The 20,185-nt window shown below is 40.2% G+C and overlaps 3 protein-coding genes across 7 annotated transcripts in view; 1 reads left to right on the forward strand and 2 right to left on the reverse strand.

Annotated features, from left to right (window-relative positions):
- Positions 1 to 20,185, reverse strand: part of cacng6a (calcium channel, voltage-dependent, gamma subunit 6a) — a 213,942-nt gene that overhangs the window by 34,904 nt on the left and 158,853 nt on the right. The gene's annotated exons all lie outside the window — the stretch shown is intronic.
- The window catches only part of si:dkey-14o18.2 (neuronal pentraxin-1), an 86,493-nt gene that overhangs the window by 21,394 nt on the left and 44,914 nt on the right, over positions 1 to 20,185 (forward strand). The window lies entirely within an intron of this gene.
- Positions 8,898 to 16,873, reverse strand: LOC137048264 (uncharacterized). Of its 3 annotated transcripts, none has more exons than XM_067426346.1 (5): positions 16,236 to 16,873; positions 16,060 to 16,119; positions 15,925 to 15,972; positions 15,601 to 15,840; positions 8,898 to 15,439 (listed from the first exon to the last, which is right to left on the reverse strand). In XM_067426346.1, exon 5 carries the CDS (start codon positions 14,607 to 14,609, stop codon positions 10,674 to 10,676), a length of 3,936 nt encoding a protein of 1,311 aa, XP_067282447.1. In that variant the 5' UTR covers positions 14,610 to 15,439; positions 15,601 to 15,840; positions 15,925 to 15,972; positions 16,060 to 16,119; positions 16,236 to 16,873; the 3' UTR covers positions 8,898 to 10,673. The 3 variants fall into 3 exon arrangements, with proteins under 3 accessions (XP_067282447.1, XP_067282448.1, XP_067282449.1); XM_067426348.1 differs by having other exon boundaries at positions 12,686 to 15,439; XM_067426347.1 differs by lacking the exons at positions 15,925 to 15,972; positions 16,060 to 16,119; positions 16,236 to 16,873 and having other exon boundaries at positions 15,601 to 15,910.

Genomic DNA, 20,185 nt, shown 5'->3' on the forward strand with positions numbered 1-20,185 from the left:
AGTTGTTACCATTTTCTCTCTTGTTCCTATTATCGCGTGCAAACGTTTGTGTGTTCATGATTTTATGGCTTTTTGTTGAAATTGCTCTAATATGAAAACCAAACCTCACCTTATTTGAAAAGTTAGATGCTTACGGTTTAATATCTTGTCTGGCTGTTCTTGGCTACATTTTAATTCAAGGAATTAAATGGCAAAATAGCCATCTGGACATGAACTTTGAGAATAACCCCTCTGAGCGCTCCACGATCCTGTAATGGTGAAGCTTATCACAAATTACTCAAGGTGTCCACTCATGCAGTAGCAAGATGATATCTAGTCTGTATGTGGCCAGTGGCCTTAGCAATGGTTTCCTTCTTCATGTGTCTTTGTGCCCTCAACATCGAATTATTCGACTACAGTTGGCATAAGGGCACATGGTTACGATGATGCCACAGTTCGAAGAGATGCTTAAAGGCCATCTTTCAATTTAAGTTTATAACTTAATTTATACAGAATATTGTATGAAAATGTAAATTTAAAAAGACATACATAAGAATAAATATGTTTTACAACACCCACGGGCAGAAATTAAGAAAAAAGTGCCTGTTCTAAGCTACGCTCCAAAACCCCGCCTTTTCCCAGAGAACGAGTCATATGACGTAACGACAGACAAACATAGGCGCTGCTGCAGCCCTGGCTCTCAGTGTGGGTTTACGTAGTCTGAGAGGTGGAAAAAGAAAATAGAGATGGTCGTTATCGTTATTATAGTAGGTTTGAGTTGTCACAGTGGTGAATTCTTGTGTTTGTTTGTCCATGTGACAATAAAAGATCCTTGTTACAATGACTGTATTTACATGAACAGCATATTCCCGTCCCAGCCGAAAGACTAACTGCTTTCATACACGTACTCCACAGTACATGTGAGCTCATTTACATTATGTCCGTCGGAAATACTAAGAGGTGAGTAGTATAACAGCCGACTAAGTTCAGAATTTCAGCTGTCCAGTTATGTTGTTCAGATATACGGCTCAAACGCTTGACATATGCAGAAGCAGAACATGCGGACACCTAGGTCTAAAAGCAGTTACTGATTAAACATCAGCTTGCAATTTCTACAAAATTTCACGATAAACTATGTTGTGTAGAAATGCACAGAATTGCTATACCTATCCAGACTAGCTGACCATCACAGATGTAAGCTATACATCCTACAACAATTCATTTAAAATCTGGGATCTAAATTATTTATTTTAAGACACGTTGCTGGCATAGATGGTGACAATCTACATGAATGCTTGAAAAACAACAAAGTCGACAGCAATATTGCTAAATATGATTTATTAAAGATACTGCAGTGTGATAAACATGGAGACAACGTTAGCCACAATTAGCTATACCCTGTGACACCTTGGTCACTCACCAAGACACCTGAGAGAGAATAGAGGCGACTATGTGTCAAATTTGATTGATTGATGGGGTCATAAAAATTCCATAACCCCCCCTCCTTCCCCCCCTCCCTCCCACCGGACTGGACACCTGTTCCTGGACACAATTTCCGGACACCTGTTTTATGACTATCAGTTTGACCATCTGTTTTCTTACCACCCTCCTCCTCCTATACACCCCCCTTTCAAAGGAATTTATGACTGTTTTGGTAACTTTGTGTGTGTGTGTGTTTTCGTAACTGTTTGAAAACAATCAAAGAATGTTTCAAATGTACTCTTGAGTGGGGTTTTGGCATAGGAATAGCAGTGACAAGTATAAGATCATGGAAATCAGTTTTTATTAAACAAAGATTGTATTTCACATACATTTTAGATGTTTAAAAACATTAAAAACGTCTCTGTTAAATACAAGGGTGTGGTATGTTTAAAGATAAAGACAAGTTAAAGTTTGTTTTCCTCTTTGACATACATACAGCTTGTTAAAAAAGTCAATGTTCAATCATTTAAAAAAGTAAATATAAAGACAAGTTATAGAGTAGGTTCAAAAAGGTATATGTATTAAACATATCAAAGAAAGAAAGTATGAATAATGTTATTTCACTTACACGAGTTTTCTTTAGGAAAAAAACAATGTTTTCTTATGGAGCTTGGTGTAAAAGCGTCCTCTCTCTCCGATGGCAGAAGCGGAATGAGCTGTGGGAGCGTGTGTAAAGACACACCCCCAGTATCCGCCCCCAACACGCCCATCGGCGCTGGAGAATGCACCTGCTCCCCCCACACTCCTTGCGGTGTGTGTTTAAAAGGCCGGGCAATTCAGCAGTCTATCTAAACACAGAAAGCAGCTTGTGTTTTTATTTTTGTTTTCAAATAGAAAACTATTCTGTAACAATGGCTGAAGCATCTGCACCTAAAACTCCAGAGAGAACCGTTGTCGAGTCTATGGATCATCTATCTTTAGCCCCGAGAAAGAAACACGGGCCTTGCCTATCCAGGTTTCTCCATGAACCGCTGGATAATGTCAAATACGATTTTCATTTGACGGGCACTCGTGTGTGTAGTTACAATTTTAACAAAAACGCACGAGAGGTTAGGTTGATCAATATCGACAACGATGATAGATACACGGCGAATACACCGGATGACCCAAAACTGGTTTTCACAGAAAAGGAATGGATTCTATTTTATACACAAGTGTGGCGCGATTTGAAAGACGGAGGAGACGAGCCCCTGTTTATAGCCGAGTGGAACGGGTTGACGGGGACGAGATTCAGACTGCTCGGAGATCATGTTAACAAACACCCCGAAGATTATGTGTACATACTCGGAAGCGATTTTGGAAAGGAACTGCCGGAGCGTACGTGGCCCATATCTGAGGCGGATCATTTGAAATACTATCGCATTAAATTTATGTTTCAGTGGAAAGACGTACCTGTGCTGGAAGATGTATTTTTTAAAATAGACAGGATGTTTAAGTGGTGTGAAGCGTTTGATCGCTACAACAACGTCAAAGTGAAGCTATTTCACCCTGAATGGTGCGTTCCTAGTAGGCGTGGTGTTCATGTAGCCCCACCCACATTCTACAAACATTAAATATCTGCCGCAGAAGAAGCCTCTACAGCATTCAAGCATCATGTCTCAAGAAAACGAAGCTACACCTCTCAACACCGAACAACTTTCATTGTCTACAGATGGATGTCATCACCAAAAATGCAACACCTGGCTGACTACGCTCTGCACAGAACTGGGTTTTAATAATCTGGCATTCCTCGCAAACTATTCTCCCCCAGGACCCCTCGCCGGGGTTCCCGATGAGGATAGTGTGGATGGCTGCATTGGTGTAACGGGGCACAGAATCATTAAGGCCGTCGTTACAGTCCTTCTGGAACACCTGATCGATAAACGAATGAAAAAGGAATGTGCAGGCTGCGAAGTGGATCACCCGTCGCAAACAAGACACTCATGTCTGTTTGAACCTGCTCCCTATTATTTTTACGGCTGTTACGACGAGATCAGTCAAAAACTGCTTAAGCCCGAGCTAAAAAACATTTTAGCAAATACGCTGAAGCCGTTCGGTCTAACACCTCATCTGCAAAGAATCCAAGGTACTGTTGAATCTGTCTTGTGCGATCTAAGAGATGAGATCTACATTGTGGAAGAACTGGCCTCTATGAGGCAGAAGCTTGTGGATGAAAGCTGCGAGGAAGTGATTTACAACGCCGTTGACAACTGGAAGTTAGCCGTCGAGGCTGCTGCTGCCGTTGTTGATTCTACCTGCTGATCCTGCAATGGGAAACCTTCTCTGCTCTAACTGCCTGTCTGAATATTTCTTTAAACAACGGGTCAGGTGTGAAATATCAAATTTGCTGTACAAGATTGTTAATGTAACAGACAGTGATGTGTGTAGACGATTAGTGAAATTAAAGATCCAAATGAATGTTGTGAGGAGATTGTCAAACGAATGGGGCGATATGATAAACATGGCTATTGGCTGCAATGGTATACCATGTACAACTATAACAAATATTCTCGAAATGATGCCTGAATGTAAAGAATCCTTTAAAATAGGCAACATATTATGTCTTTGTACTTATGTGACTGATGTATGTGTAATACTGATGACAAGAAATGAACCTGACGATGTATGTAAAATTATAGATACATTGGTTGATTACATGTTAGTGAAAAATTATGCAACGTGTGTGAATTTTCTTTTTTATTTGGACGAGATATAATTTGTCCTTGTAAAACATGTACTTTTTATATATTCTGAAATAAAAATTTGTATGTCACCGTTCATCTGATCATTATTTTGTGAAACGCAGAGAGAGATAGACGACATGTCTGAGCTCATGAAAAAAATATATTACAATCCATCAAGCCCAGGCGCTTTTGGTGGTAAACAAAGATTAAAGCAAACAATATTACAAGAATATGGTATACGTCTGAAAGATAAGGATGTGACCGACTGGCTGTCCAGTCAAGATACCTATACATTACATCGGACGGCCCCTATAAAATATAAGCGAAACAGAGTTGTAGTGTACGGAAAAGATGTACAGTTTCAAGCGGATCTGGTCGATATGTCTGCTTATTCAAAGGATAACGATAACATTAAATTCTTACTAACGTGTATAGATGTATTTAGCAAATATGCATGGGTGCGACCGTTGAAGAATAAGACGGGACAGGAGGTGACTAAAGCGTTTGAATCGATATTAAAAGAGCAGCGGGTGCCAGAAAAGCTCCAAACGGATCAGGGAAAGGAATTCCTCAATAAACATTTTCAGCAATTAACAAAAAAGTATAACATACATCATTTTACCACAGCCAGTGATTTAAAAGCTTGTGTGGTCGAGAGGTTTAACAGGACTCTAAAAGGCCGCATGTGGAGATATTTAACGGCCGTCAACTCTACACGCTACTGCGACATCTTACAAGATCTAGCCGACGGGTATAACTGCAGTTATCATAAATCCATACGAATGAGACCAATTGATGTTCATAAAGAAAATGAAACAACCGTATTCAACAACTTGTACGGAAAGCTCCGTAAAGAGACACCTGTCTTTGCTTATAAGATAGGCGATGTTGTTAGAGTGTCTAAAGTCAGAAATATATTCTCTAAAGGATATGAACAGAATTACACAGAGGAGTACTTTACTATAGTAGCGTGTATACCCCGACAGCCACCGGTATACAAGATACAAGACTACGATGGAGAGGTTATTGATGGGTGTTTTTATGAAGAGGAACTACAGAAAATTATTGTGAGTGATGATAAATCATTCAAAATAGAAAAGATTTTAGATAGACGTCGTAGGGGTAAAACTATGCAGGTTCTTGTAAAGTGGTATGGCTGGGGACCAAAATTTAACTCCTGGGTATCTGAAAAGGAGGTGGTGAACTTACAGAAGCCCTTAAAGGCTTAGGGTTTGTAAGACACCTGTCATTTAAGGAGAAAAAAATTATTCATCATGATCGAAGAGGGTTTCTACATTACATTACCGTGCAATGCATCGAGGGTCGTCTACCCAGAAAACAGAATATCTAATTACAGAACCCGACTGGGAAAAACTATAAATCTGAAGGGGCCGTGGGAAGTGGCTCTAGCTGAATTTGAATATCCCATATCATGGCATACGTTTAATGAAGAGGACGCTTCCTTTATTATCAACTGTGACCAAAAGCTGCTACAGCCTGTTGCCGGGGAACATTTTAACGTTAGTGACGGTATTAATATACATATCGATAATAAGGCTCAAACTATACCCGTGCTGCGTAATAGTTTAAAGTCCGGATATTATGAGGATGTACCATTTTTGCTCCGGGAGATAAATGCGTCGCTACCTCCACAAACACATCTCGGGTACGATCATATAAGGAATAAGGTTTTTCTAAAATCCTCTCAAAGGATCTCATTAACATTTTATGGAAAACTGGCGGTCATCCTGGGGGTCCAGCCAGGGGTTTCTATAGAAACGAACCCTCACATCCATGAAGGTCAAGAACCCAGAGCTGTGACTATAGTATATGCACCGTACCAATCAGACATAAGGGGTGGATTTTACACGTTATATCTGTACACAGACATTATAGATTATCAATCGGTCGGTGACGTATTCGTTCCTTTATTAACAACCGTACATATAGACGGTGAGCCAAACAAGATAGTCAGTGTTAGATACGACAAGCCTCATTACGTACGTGTTAATAAAAGCACTATTACAGAGATTACAATTGAAGTGAAAGACGACCAAAATCAAGACGTACGGTTCACTTACGGAAAAGTAGTCGCCAAGCTTCACTTCAGACCTGTGAAACATCACCTGTTTTAAAATGGCTCATCTCACTCCATACAGACCCGATCCCGATCGATATGTTGAATATTATCGGAACCAGGCCGGTAGCGGTTTGCCGGGTTTTATTGGGTCGAACGCAATGTATGGTTCTGGAATCGGTGGAATTTTTAAAAGTTTTTTTCGTGCGGCCCTACCGTTCTTAAAAAGGGGATTCAGTATAGCTAAACCTCATTTAAAAACGGCTGCGAAAAATATATTCGGCGATGTTGTTACTACAGCTCTAACAAAGCCTTATAATAATAATAATAATAATGGACAGGACGGCAGTGGTTTGATGGTCATGACCCGTAAAAGCTATAGGCCCCCGGGGGTTCGGGTGAGAAGGGGGAGTGGCCGTCACGTGAAGAAGAAGACTAGAAGCACGAGCAGAAAACTCTCAGTTGCAAAGAGACCTCGGAGTCGTCGTGTGAAAAAATCTACAAGAACTAAAAGACGCACAAACACTATTTTCTAAAAGTATGGCGCTGTTACATTGCATGTCGGATGAATGTATTAAATCGGAATTAGACCTTTTTACAGTGCCTTTGACGCAAACGGCAATTGAAAAAAATACCTATGTGGAGGTTCCGCCCATTACGGCTATAACAGACAACTCTCCACTAGAGTTTTTCATAGCAGGTACTGGCGAGGATTACACAGATTTGAATAATACCCTGTTATATACACGAGTCAAAATCACAGGACCGGATGGCTCTAACATACCCGACGGTGCACCTGTCGGTCTGATAAATTATCCTGGAGCGTGTATATTTTCACAGGTTGACGTCTCTTTGGGGGACCGTCTGGTTTCACAAAGCTCCAATACTTACCCTTACAGGTGTATCGTGGAAGCGCTTATGAACTATGGAAAAGATACCCTGGAGAGCAACTTTTCACCCGGTCTTTTTTACAAAGATACGGCCGGTCATATGGACATCACAGATCCTGCAGGTGCAAACGCCGGTTTAACGAAGAGGGCCGCTTTCACAAACGCGAGCAACATCGTAGAATTATTAGCCCCAATCCATAGTGATATTTTCTTTCAGGAGAAATTACTGCTAAACGGTGTCGATATAAAGATTCGTATGACCAGGGCAAAAGATGAATTTTGTCTAATGAGGAGTGACGCTGTTGCTTATAAACTCAATATTTTATCAGCATCTCTTTTTGTGAAAAAAGTGACGGTTTCACCGGCAGTGCGTCTGGGCCACGCCCAAGCCCTTCTATCTACCACTGCAAAGTACCCCATAGAACGAGTGTGTGTAAAGAATTTTTCCATACCTGCTGGCTCACGAGTGTCTAATCAGGAAAATCTCTTTCTCGGGACACTACCGAAATCTATCATCGTGGCGATGACAGATAACTCTGCTTTTACAGGTGCATATGATAAAAACCCCTTTGCCTTTAGACATTTTTTTCTTGAATTTATGGTTCTATCGGTCGACGGAGTGAGCATCCCATCCCGTCCGCTCCAGCCGCAGTACGATAACGGGTCTGCTGTTAGAGAATTTTATCAGCTGGTCCTAGCGACAGGAAAACATCTCAAGAATCAATCAATGTCTATAGACCGTGAAGACTTCCTCAACGGCTACACACTCTATGCCTTTAACCTTAGCCCCGATGAAGGCTGTGGTCAGCATGTGTCTCTAATTAAAACAGGTAACATCAGATTAGAAGCACGGTTTCGAGAGCCTCTCAGACAGACCGTTAATATCATCATTTATTCGATCTTTGATTCTATCATCGAAATTTCCAACAGAAGACAGGTACATGCTGAATACTACTGAGTGAAATGAATACGATACAGCTGACAGGTGTCATGGAGAAAATCTCCTGTAACGCTCATTTTTTAGGAGTATTCCCATGTGATCACCTCCCCAAAGAGCCATTAATGGACTTACCATGCTATTTTATAGCAAACACCGACCCCGCAAACATGGCTGGCGAGCACTGGATTTGTGTATATCTAAACAAAGATGGAGTGGGATGCTTTTTTGACAGTTTCGGCAACAAACCAGACGCGGAGTGCTTTCCATTATCCTTTCAAGACTTTCTAAAAAACAACTCTCGGCACGTTCAGTACTCTAACAAACAAGTTCAGGATTATGCATCTGATGTTTGTGGACAGCATTGTGTGTTTTTTCTGTATCACATATCAAGAGGTTGCAATTATGAGGATGTTATGAAGTTGTATAATGATGATTTAATTAAAAATGACTTAATGGTATCTCTTTTTGTGAAGAAATTGAAGCCTGGGTCATGCTGTGGTAAAACATTTAAGTGTGTCCAGTGTGTACAAACTGGAAAAATGTTTCAGATGATGTGTTAATCACTGCTGTGTGTGTGTGTGTGTATACCCATGTTTAACAAATAAAAAAGGATTCATAAAAACCTTTACATTTTCTTTTTCCTTTATTTATTGTCAGCATAAAAATATACATACATAAATGAGTGATCACAATCACATAATTATGGTATACATCATTTAAACAAAAGAACTAATAAATTAATAAATGACCATACACAGGCCTACAGACTTAAAAAGTCAACCACTGACTCGAGTCCAATAGAGGCGAATTAAATACATTTCCATCTGAAATATTACCTCGGAGGGGTGGTGATGGAGGGGGGTACGGTTGTTTTCCAGACTTGTGTCTTTTCTTTTTAGACCTTATAGGTGAAGCAACTTCAATACCATCTATAGACGACTTGCTTTTAAAAGATTCAATCATACGTTTAACATGATGATTACTTATCGTCGAGAATGGTATGTTTAAACCAGCAAATGCCTCCAGAAATTCATGCCAGCCTACTGGTCTGCGATCATCACGTATCATATGAGGCCTTGTTATGCTTTTCAACAGATCAAGCATGTGTGATCCTGCAATGGGTTTTCCTTTAAACACAAATTCTCCAGAGTCTGTCCATGAGCACACATCCTTAGCTTTACCCATTTTATCTAGAATGTATTTGATATTTTTTAAACTCCTCTGAGGGACATTGTTTAACACTTCGTTCACAATTTCATCCTCTGCATTCACACTGTCACTGTTAGTGTCAGGCCTATTATGGCCCTCAGCCCCTGCTGTGTGCGCGTCACCGTAGCGTGAATCGGGTTGAGGTAATGTAAGGGTTAATGAGTTACTCTCAGCGTCGCCTTGTTTAACCAATGCCAGAAATCTTTGCAAAGCTTTAGTGTAAAGCTTAGCTTTTCCGTGTGCGTCCAGATCATTCCTCTGTAATATGTCTCTTATTGTTACGTCCAAGTTGTCCTCAACAACTTTATGAATTGTTTCACGGGGATACCCCGTTCGCAACTTATCCAGCTGATGTTTCGGTACGAGATACATTTTCTCGGCATACTCCATACTTTTTCACTATCTAGGCGTTATCAGACTGGTAATAAATGGTATGGCAACGCTCAAGAGTGGCAGTAGAAACCCCCCTCTTTGATTAATCATGCGTCTTTTTCTCTTAATGTTAATTTTCTTATTAGCTACGTATTTTATCTCAGTTTTCCTCTTTCTTAATCTTCTGTGTTGATTCGCTGTAAGAGGTATTATACCGTGAAGGACGTTAAGAGCAGCTTCGCATAGGGCCAATATGAATTCATCAGAGGCCGATTGTAAAATAAGTCGTCTTTGCTTGGGCGTACCTTTGTATAATAACTTTAAAAGAGGTAAATTTCTGGAGAGCCTCGAACTCATGGTGATATCTGCTTTGCTACTTTCTGCCCCTCTGTATGTATACCACTGGGTTGGATGAGAGCAAATCTGTTCTGAGCCTAAATCTTTCAGGCGTTTTTGCTTTATAATCTATTAGTAAATAACCATATGGCAATTTTGTAGCATCTTGATATGCCTCTATAAAGAATTTTGCTTCCCCGGGATACATCTGTCTCCCCAAAACACCGATTTGCTGTTTATCTCTAGGATTTTTAAAAATAATTAAATAATTTGCATTAAGACTTATAGTCCGGCTAGATCTCCCCTGAAAAAACAAGTTTTGAATTATTAATATTGTACTTATTGAATTGTGATGAGTATATTGCGTGAACGCTCGCTGAACTTCTGTATTAGAAGATGCATTATCCATAATATCATCAAGGATTAGCAATGATTTCTTATGGGGAGGGAATAAAAATTCATCATTCAGTGATTTTGGTATACCTTCAATAAATTTAATATCAAACACTTGCATCAATTCATCATATAGTGGCTGCCAACAGCTGTAAATGTATATAAAATTGTCAAATTTTACAGAACACATCTTTTCTGAATTATACATCAAAGTTTTTACAAAATAGGTTTTCCCGCTGTTACTCGGCCCTGACACCAGGGCTGAGAAGGGATGTTGCAGTCTAAAGTCAAAATCATCGGTTTCACACATGTTACAATGATTCAAAATATTACTAGAATCCATAAGGTATGGTTGTATAATCAGACAGGAGCACACGTTTGTTGTACACGACTCTGAAGCTTTTTACAATTGTTCTATTGTGAAGTGTGAATCTCCTCTTATCACGAACAATGGCATCTGTCTGCGCCAGCAGGTGCGATGTGTCACGTGATTCTACAAAACCACGGACCAGACCAATCAGACTCTGTAGGGACACTATTTGGGAATTCTCAGCAGTAAGCGTAATGCCTTTAGCTTTAAGACAAACATGCCCTTTCGCGGTTCGATACCCGTATGATTTTGGTCCTGAAGAGCAGAACTCCTGGATTAGATCATTTGGCTCTAATTCACTCGTAAGATCACCTAGGTATGGACCACATTCCGGAACCCAGTCCCCGTTTTTGGATATGAAAATGACAGAGTCTGTATCTGTATAAACAACACGCTCCCCTAATTTATCCAACAGCTCGTAAAGCTCCAAACGCGCGTACGCAGTTGTAAATGCTCCAATAAATACATTAACGTCACGTGTCAGGCACTCATCCTGCCCCGCATACGACCACTGTATCAAAGCAACCTTGTCAGATACGAAAGAAAAATGGTTTATCACACGCCCCGTACCAAAAATGTACTGCGCAAACTCTTCGGGCTCTGTCAAAAGCTCCGTAGACGGCTGATTTGGGCGTAATGCGAATCTTCCCCACAAAGAATTCAACATATATTTGGTTATAGTTCTTTTTGCCGGATTGTGTGCTATTTTTTCAATGTCAAGCGTAATCCCCTCTTTATCAAGATAATTCTTGATGTATGTCTGTTTGTCGTCGTCTGTGACTACGTGCGAGGGAAATCCTGATGCTTCCTGTTTGACTTTGAGAAATGTCTTCACGTAGCCACTGAATAAGCTGTCTGACGTCTGAGAAAAATGCCAGACTTCGTCTATTTTCACAACTACATAGCCGTGTTTAATAGCTCGCGCCAATTCAACACTGACCCAACAGCCGCGCAAAATTCTTTGCTCATCAGTGTGGTTACAGGGGATTGTCTGAATCTCCCCCTCAGCACACGTCCTACAGAGTGGAAACATTAATTTTTTCGCGCATCTGTAAGGCAACACGGGGTGAAAGAGTTTTCGTGGAGGCAACACTTCGGCCTTAATGAGTCCAAAATAATTCTCCACCGGCTCAAAATCCTTAAAAATAATTCTCGGGTGGCCGGTCGGATATGTTTTATGGGACTGTACGTAGGGGTAAAGTGAACAGAAGTCAAAATAATCAATGCGCTCTTCCTCTGTAATTTTGTGATAAAGTTTTATGGCATTCGTACGCCCACCAAATAACGCGTCCCGTGGCCTCAAGCGCTCGGGAGTGGTGTAAGAGGCCATAAAGGCCATAACACCCGGGTCACGTTGCTTTAAACGTTCCCATTCGCACTCCCATAAAGAGATCACACGTAAGGAGTACACGTCACGCAAAACCTGCAGTTTATTATCAGACTGTCTCCTGAGAACACCGAAAGGCACGTTTGATAGTGGATTTAAATCGTTTGGATTAAATCTACAATCATGCCCATGACAAAAACACCCGAGGAATTCTAATGCTATTTTCTCACCACTAGATTTTTCGTAATATCCATCCACATGATAAGGCCCAAATTTAACTTCACCGTAATTTAATGCGTGATGCACATCCACGTTTTTCGTTTCTTTAATGTACTCCAACCACTGGATTGACGTGTTGGAGTATGTCTTGAACTGATTGACGTATGCATTATTATGCGTCAACGCCAAAGTGTCTCGACTCAGAAAATTAGCTTTGAACACCTTCATACAGGTACCGGCCAGCGTTATGCATTTAAACGGATCAATTTTTGAACACTCCACAAATTCTGCCCGATAGCTAATACACGCCTCCCGCAGAATGATTACATCATTGCGACAGTAAAATGCCAACTCCTTTTTAAGGTCAAACACGCCACCCTGTACGCAGGTGTACCACGTATCAAATTTGGAACGATCAGCAGTGCTCATTTTGTCATACCCGTAAAGTTCTTTAGACGGGTACGGACCTACGTAATCAGCGTTCTCTATTCTGTTAAATAAATGAGGGAAAAAACCTTTATCTCTTACGGGAAGATTAAGCGCGGCGGGTATCTTACTCAGAGACATAGCCATATAACTCAGTGTATCTATATATCTCTGTTTGAATGCCGTATCGTACATATAAATAATTCTACAACCTTGCATAATGATCTTGGGGGCTATCCCTTCGCTTACGAAATATTCCAGTAATATGTGCGAGTCAAACCCTGATGCGTTGTGGGCTAAAAATGTGTAATTAGAGTATTTTTTACGTCGAAAGTGTTTGATCATGCTCTCCACACAAGTTGTACCAGCCGCTGTAAACTCTTTGCCGTCGTGGGTTATCGCACAGACATAATTAGGTACATGTTTGCCTCCCTCGTACATCGTTTCAAAATCATAATATACGTATTTCTCGTCAGTTTCATCCGGTTTGACAGGTTGTATGTAGCAATTATGTATGCCTTCAGGTGCCAAAACTGCATCGCAATGTATGCAACGCTTGGGGGCGCACTTGTGCTTTTTTTTATTTTTATTTCCGCCACCTGTCATTCTGTAATTCACACAGCACTTGTCACAATATTTCACCACATCGCACTGTGGCCTCTCACCGGGTACTCGAGACTGTTTATGCTTTGCGTAACAGTATGCAGATCTGCAAATTCTGTTGCAATCATTGCATCGTGAGGTTTTTTTAGTGTGCGTGTGACATTCAGAGTCGAGGCAAATATCGCATGCGTACTTGCATTTGTGTAGCCTGATGTCGTTAAACCCTTTGTAACAGAATTCACACACAAAGTTATTGCCTATGAATGCTTTGAGATTTTTGATCAGATAGTAGTGTGATTCATGAATGAATAAATGGACCGTCTTTGGGTGCAATTCATCACTATTTTTGTACACTAACAATTTCCCTGAGCAGTCTCTATGAAACACAACTATTTTCAAGTCAAGAAATCTCTCGAAGATACTGATGTCATGAAAACCTATTTTGGTCTGTGTTGTATAACCAGCCCTAGTGTGTATCTCTTCGGCTATTTTCTTAAGCTCATCGTCGGGAGCTTTCGGATTCAAGAAATGTGCTAGGCAGTAGCTAAAACACATGTTGTCTTCGACATTTATGGGGCAGAATAAATTCATTTTATTCTTTCGGATTGTTTCGGTGATTGCCAAATCTGTAATTTTCCGGCGGGCGCCACCAGATCTATCCATCGCGATCGATATCCTAAAATTCATTTGAGTATCATTTGAAACCTCTTTATTACTTTGAGCAGCCCGTTCTATCTGATCTATGAATAAATCTGCATTGTGATTATTTTCAGGCGTTAAAACAGCATTAATAGCCGTAGGTAGATTGGCCCCTGTTAGTGAAATATTGATATACCCCGTATCCCCAGCCATTAACCTGGAGAATGTAACGATTTCATCTAAAATCGTATTGAGAAGAATGTTATAGGCAGCTAGGTCCGTAGTAGCTATATCGCCCGGGTTTAAAGTTCTGTGAATTTCTAGACCATTGAATCTTGGACGTGCTACTACTGTGAACTCTCCAAAAGTGCCCCCTTCTGTGGCAAGTCTACGAATTTCGTCTTGGTTTAAATTAATATTAGGCATTAAGGATTCTCTAGCTGATGGGATCACGCCCCCGACCTGATCGTTATTATTATTATTATTTTGTGTAGTCAATTGCAGCCATTCATGCTGGTTGCTTATGAGATTTTGTAACGTTTCAGTTCTGTTAAGGATATTGGGGTTTATCATGGTTAGTTGGTGATTTATCAGATTACGCAGTTCACCGCTTCTAGATCGGTTAGACTCTGGTTCCCCATCAGTTTCCCCGTCTTGTAAATTATAACATCTTTTAGAAGCCATTGTTTTTGCTTTTTGTTTTAGTTTTATTGTAAAGAGACAAAATTTATATTATAGCAAAACGTGTGCCCCCGTTGCCATACACATACATGAATGTCAAGTGTTTTACAAATAACAAGTACACATGTAATACATAGAAATACCCAATAATGACGGTACAAAATATTGTAAACGAATCAAAAATGCATAAATGAAATACAGATGAATCAAACGGTTACATCAACAAAAATGAACCAAATCAGTTACTGCTACTACATCAAACGAAATAGCAGAACTACAAAAATATTATCATCTTCTATCCCTCATAATTATATCATACAAATCAGTCAACACTCTTTGAATAATGTTTAATCTCTCGCTAAATAATGACAGTGTTATTACTGAAAGCTGTTGCTCGTCTCTTACTTCGTGTAATGCACCGGCCAGTTCCATGCGTAGTCCACGATTTTCCTGAATAATCTGCTCGTGGCTATTCATCCAGAATTCAATCGCCCGGTCTAGCGTTTGTTGGTGTTGAATCTGAGCGTCGATTATGGTTTGTAGATTAGCGGCGATGGTGCTTTGAGAAGCACGCACGATCTCCTCGGTCTCTTGATACGACAAGGGTCTCCCCACAAGATCTAATATACGTTCGAAATTACGATTCGTACGACGCAGGGTGTCATAAGACAACCTGTGTAGATCTCTTTCGTTGAACAGCGGCTGTATTTCCGCGTGGCCCGAATCGCTCTCATCAGAACTTGACTCGGCCGAGTCTGAGAATTCAGCGCCGTTCCACGCGTCCAGCTGGGAACTCGTAAATAACTCCAGTCCTCTATCTTCGTAGTCTTGTCCTGTAAAAAATAAATAAAAATATATATATATATATATATATACATATAATTTATTATTATATATATATATATATATATATATATATATATATATATATATATATATATATATATATATATTAGGCTAGGTAAAAAATTATGATTACACATTGATAACTTACCGTTATTTTCTGATGTTCTTAAACGCTGTGTACCGTGAGGGTACACGCGATCGCCATAAACTTCCCTGAGTCGCTTTTCCCCACGGGTTGATGTTGTCGGTATAGCACTATCATCGGGTAATGCGGACGAATTGCTTGGTCCCGCTGACACCTGCTGTGGAGCGATGACGTCTTCAGTGACGCTGCTCGAGCTGGAATCTGGTACGTCACCTTGTATCTCTGATGGAGCATCTCCAGCCACTGAAATATAGCAAATATATTATTATAACAATAAATAACCCTTTACAATATAACGACAACAATCGCTGGCCTACGGACTCTCACCATTAATAATATCTTGAACGACATCCCCGACCAACAACGCTTCGTCAACTATAAAAGACATACACGTTATTAAAAAGCATCGTTATTAGATTCTGCAATGGTTGTTCTTTTAATAGATAGTGGAAGAACACTTACATATTTCGTCCAGAATTATTTCAAGGCCTTCATCAAAATATAGACCAGATTCGGACACATCTGTAATGTTGAAAAGTAAAAATGTTAGGTCTAATACACACACATGATTCATCGAATATCTAAAATATGTATAACAGACACAAACGATATAAATATGTAAATAAAAATGTTTATACCTGCGTTAGAATTTGATGCCATGATGTTGGAGTTTTGAGTAGACGACTGCACCCACGGGAGACTGAGATCGAATTTGTTGTAATGTCTATAGGTCATTATCTTACATTTTAAAGGTTTTTCAGCTTGTCATAAAGTTTTTTTCTTTCTCCAGAACTCTAACACCCCCTACTATCACCTGGCACCCCATTCCTCCCCTTCGTAGTTAGTTTATTGTTTAAAAGGCTCACGATGCTCTCTTTTTCCCACGCAAAAACGCACTAGACCAGCAACAGATATTTTTAAATTACAGCTTATCGTGATTGCAGCTATACCCTTTAAATTTTAACACATGCCAGATCTGCAGTCGTAAATGACAGCGTTTTTCCCCGCGCAAAAACCCACCACGGGATTTTACACGTGTGTGTGTGTGTGTGTGTGTGTGTGTGTGCTGCGGGTGTTTGCTACGATAAACTCGGATGACTGGTTTTATGGATCCGAACCCTTGTCAAAGTTCACCGGCCACTGACCGACCAGTCACCCCAATCACTATGTCACGAACCATCTCTAGAATATCTAAGAGAAAATAATTATACGCAGGCCTGCTAAGGTGTGATAACCCGTCACAGCATGTGTCCCCCTCTCCCCCTCTGCGCGCGCGCGCGTGTGTGTGTGTGTGTGTGTGTGTGTGTGTGTGTGTGTGTGTGTGTGTGTGTGTGTGTGCGTGTATGTGTGAGAGAGAGAGAGAGAGAGAGAGAGAGAGAGAGACTACAACTACAATTAGAGTTGAAAGAGTTAAGAGTGAATAACTAAAGATAAAACTATGATGAACTAAACAAAAATGTTAACTAAAAACTACCATTATTTTAAGTGTTATTTGTTTTTAATTATTTTACCATTATTTAGATTTTCACCTCTGTATAGACTGGGTGTTTTCTTCTGCTATGAGGGGAGTGTTAGAGGCGGAGACTGGGGGGGCTTTTACACATACCCCTGGCTTTCACTGACGATTTAGCCATGGAAGGGAGAGGATGCTTTTGCACTGAACTCCATAGGAAAACATTGTTTTGTCTAAACTAAATTAAAATGTAATGTAAAAATAACTTAATATTATTTTCTTTTAATGAAAAGTGTGTGTGTGTGTGTGTGTGTGTGTGTGTGTGTGTGTGTGTGTGTGTGTGTGTGTGTGTGACTTGAAACAATTAGAGTTGAAAGAGTTAAGAGCAAATAACTAAAGATAAAAACAAACAACTAGAAACGACCATTATTTTAAGTGTTATTTGTTTTTAATTATTGTACCATTATTTAGATCTTCACCTCTGTATAGACTGGGTGTTTTCTTCTGCTCTGAGGGGAGTGTTAGGGGCGGAGACTGGGGGGGATTTTACACGTACCCCTGGCTCTCACTGACGATTTAGCCATCGAAGGGAGAGGATGCTTTTGCACTGAACTCCATAGGAAAACATTGTTTTTGTCTAAACTAAATAAAAATGTAATGTGAAAATAACTTATTATTTTGCTTTTATTTTTTATCACTGCTGTGTGTGTGTGTGTGTGTGTGTGTGTGTGTGTGTGTGTGTGTGTGTGTGTGTGTGTGTGTGTGTGTGTGTGTGTGTGTGTGTGTGTGTTGAAACAATTAGTCTTGATAGTGTCATGAACAAATAAATAAACTACATTGAACTAAACAACACATGTTAAAACAAAAATAAGTATTATTAACTTTTATTCACTATTATTGAACTCTAACTGATGCATTCTCTAGCATTGAGGGGGAGTGTTAGGGGCGGAGACTGGGTGGGGAACTTTACGCAGCCTCAAGCAGCTCATTCCGCTTCTGTCATCGGAGAGAGAGGATGCTTTTGCACTGAACTCCATAAGAAAACATTGTTTTGTCTAAACTAAATAAAAATGGAACATTACAATCTAATGTGAAACAACTTAATATTATTTGTTTAGCTTTTATTTTTTATTTTACTTTTATTCGTTGTACCAGATCAATGGGAGTGTTGGGGGCGGAGACTGGGGGTGTGTCTTTACACACGCTCCCACAGCTCATTCCGCTTCTGCCATCGGAGAGAGAGGACGCTTTTACACCAAGCTCCATAAGAAAACATTGTTTTTTTCCTAAAGAAAACTCGTGTAAGTGAAATAACATTATTCGTACTTTCTTTCTTTGATATGTTTAATACATATACCTTTTTGAACCTACTCTATAACTTGTCTTTATATTTACTTTTTAAAATGATTGAACATTGACTTTTTTAACAAGCTGTATGTATGTCAAAGAGAAAAACAAACTTTAACTTGTCTTTATCTTTAAACATACCACACCCTTGTATTTAACAGAGACGTTTTTAATGTTTTTAAACATCTAAAATGTATGTGAAATACAATCTTTGTTTAATAAAAACTGATTTCCATGATCTTATACTTGTCACTGCTATTCCTATGCCAAAACCCCACTCAAGAGTACATTTGAAACATTCTTTGATTGTTTTCAAACAGTTACGAAAACACACACACACAAAGTTACAAAAACAGTCATAAATTCCTTTGAAAGGGGGGTGTATAGGAGGAGGAGGGTGGTAAGAAAACAGATGGTCAAACTGATAGTCATAAAACAGGTGTCCGGAAATTGTGTCCAGGAACAGGTGTCCAGTCCGGTGGGAGGGAGGGGGGGAAGGAGGGGGGGTTATGGAATTTTTATGACCCCATCAATCAATCAAATTTGACACATAGTCGCCTCTATTCTCTCTCACCTGCCCAATTCTCAACCGATTCTTCTCACACCACAACTCTATCTCTCTCCTCTGTCCATTTAACCTTCCCCTTATCTCTCCCTGACCCCTCTCTCGCCTAGGCGGCTCGTAATTATACGGCAATAGCCCATCGTAAGAGTTGACATTTATCCCAACTGCAACCTCTTCACTGTCTGACTCCATTACGAAGAGACGATGTTTACCGGCCATTGCGTCACTTCCGATCAGAGTGTTTTTCACAACGGAAGTAATTTTACTCACAATTTCTTTTAAAAAACTGTTTTAATGCACATTCATGATTAATTTCTTCACGCAAGTCGAGTTCCTATACTATTTAACTACACGTTCATTCACAGGGATCTTCAACTTGAAAGATGGGCTTTAAGGACTATCTCTCCTGGGAGCTCATTGTCAATACGTCAGCACTCCCCACCAAACCGTGCAGAACAATTTTCAGGCTGGTAGGGAAGCCATTTCAGTCATTGGGTCATGCTGATGCTGCTCTGCACACTATGGTAGGCATACCAAGCTGACATGCTGGGGAGGGGACCCGGGATGGGGCACTTAAAAATATATTAAAGGGGGGGGGGGGGGTGAAACACTCAGTTTCAGTCAATCTCATGTCAGTCTTGAGTACCTATAGAGTAGTATTGCATCCTTCATATCTCCAAAAAGTCTTTAGTTTTATCATATTTATAAAAGAAATATAGGCTGTACCGAGTCTTTCCGGAAAAAAACAAGCGCCTGGAGGCGTATCGTGTGGGCGGAGCTAAGGAATGACGTCCTCAAGCGTGGAGAAACCCATCGCTATCTCAGCTAATACAGATGATGATCCACAATCAAATCTGAGGCATAAATAAATTGAACAGGAGAAACGGCAACTTCAGGACGTCCGTCTCTGTGGTATGTACTGTATTTAGGGGCCTGTCAAGATTTATGTGACTTTACAAGCAGTTTATGAGGACATGATTCAGTTTATGGACTATTGTATGCGAGTAGACCTTAGAAGTAGCAAGCTAAACGGTTTTGCACGTCAGAGTCAGACTAGTGTAACGTTATACAGAACAACAATGGAGTAACCGTTAGCGCATTTGAATGACGAAGCACGCGATCGTGTCGTTTACTGATGTTAACTCACGCGACGAGCCAATAGCAGAGACATTTGAAGCAGTTTTACTCACCGGCTGCTTCCAAAGCAGGACCGAACCTTTATC

Source organism: Pseudorasbora parva, chromosome 19 (genome assembly GCF_024679245.1).
Source record: "Pseudorasbora parva isolate DD20220531a chromosome 19, ASM2467924v1, whole genome shotgun sequence".
Classification (NCBI taxonomy): domain Eukaryota; kingdom Metazoa; phylum Chordata; class Actinopteri; order Cypriniformes; family Gobionidae; genus Pseudorasbora; species Pseudorasbora parva.

Bases quoted from the DNA above. Each gene is read 5' to 3' on its own strand.
- LOC137048264 (XM_067426346.1), bottom strand. From the start codon at position 14,609: ATGGCTTCTAAAAGATGTTATAATTTACAAGACGGGGAAACTGATGGG.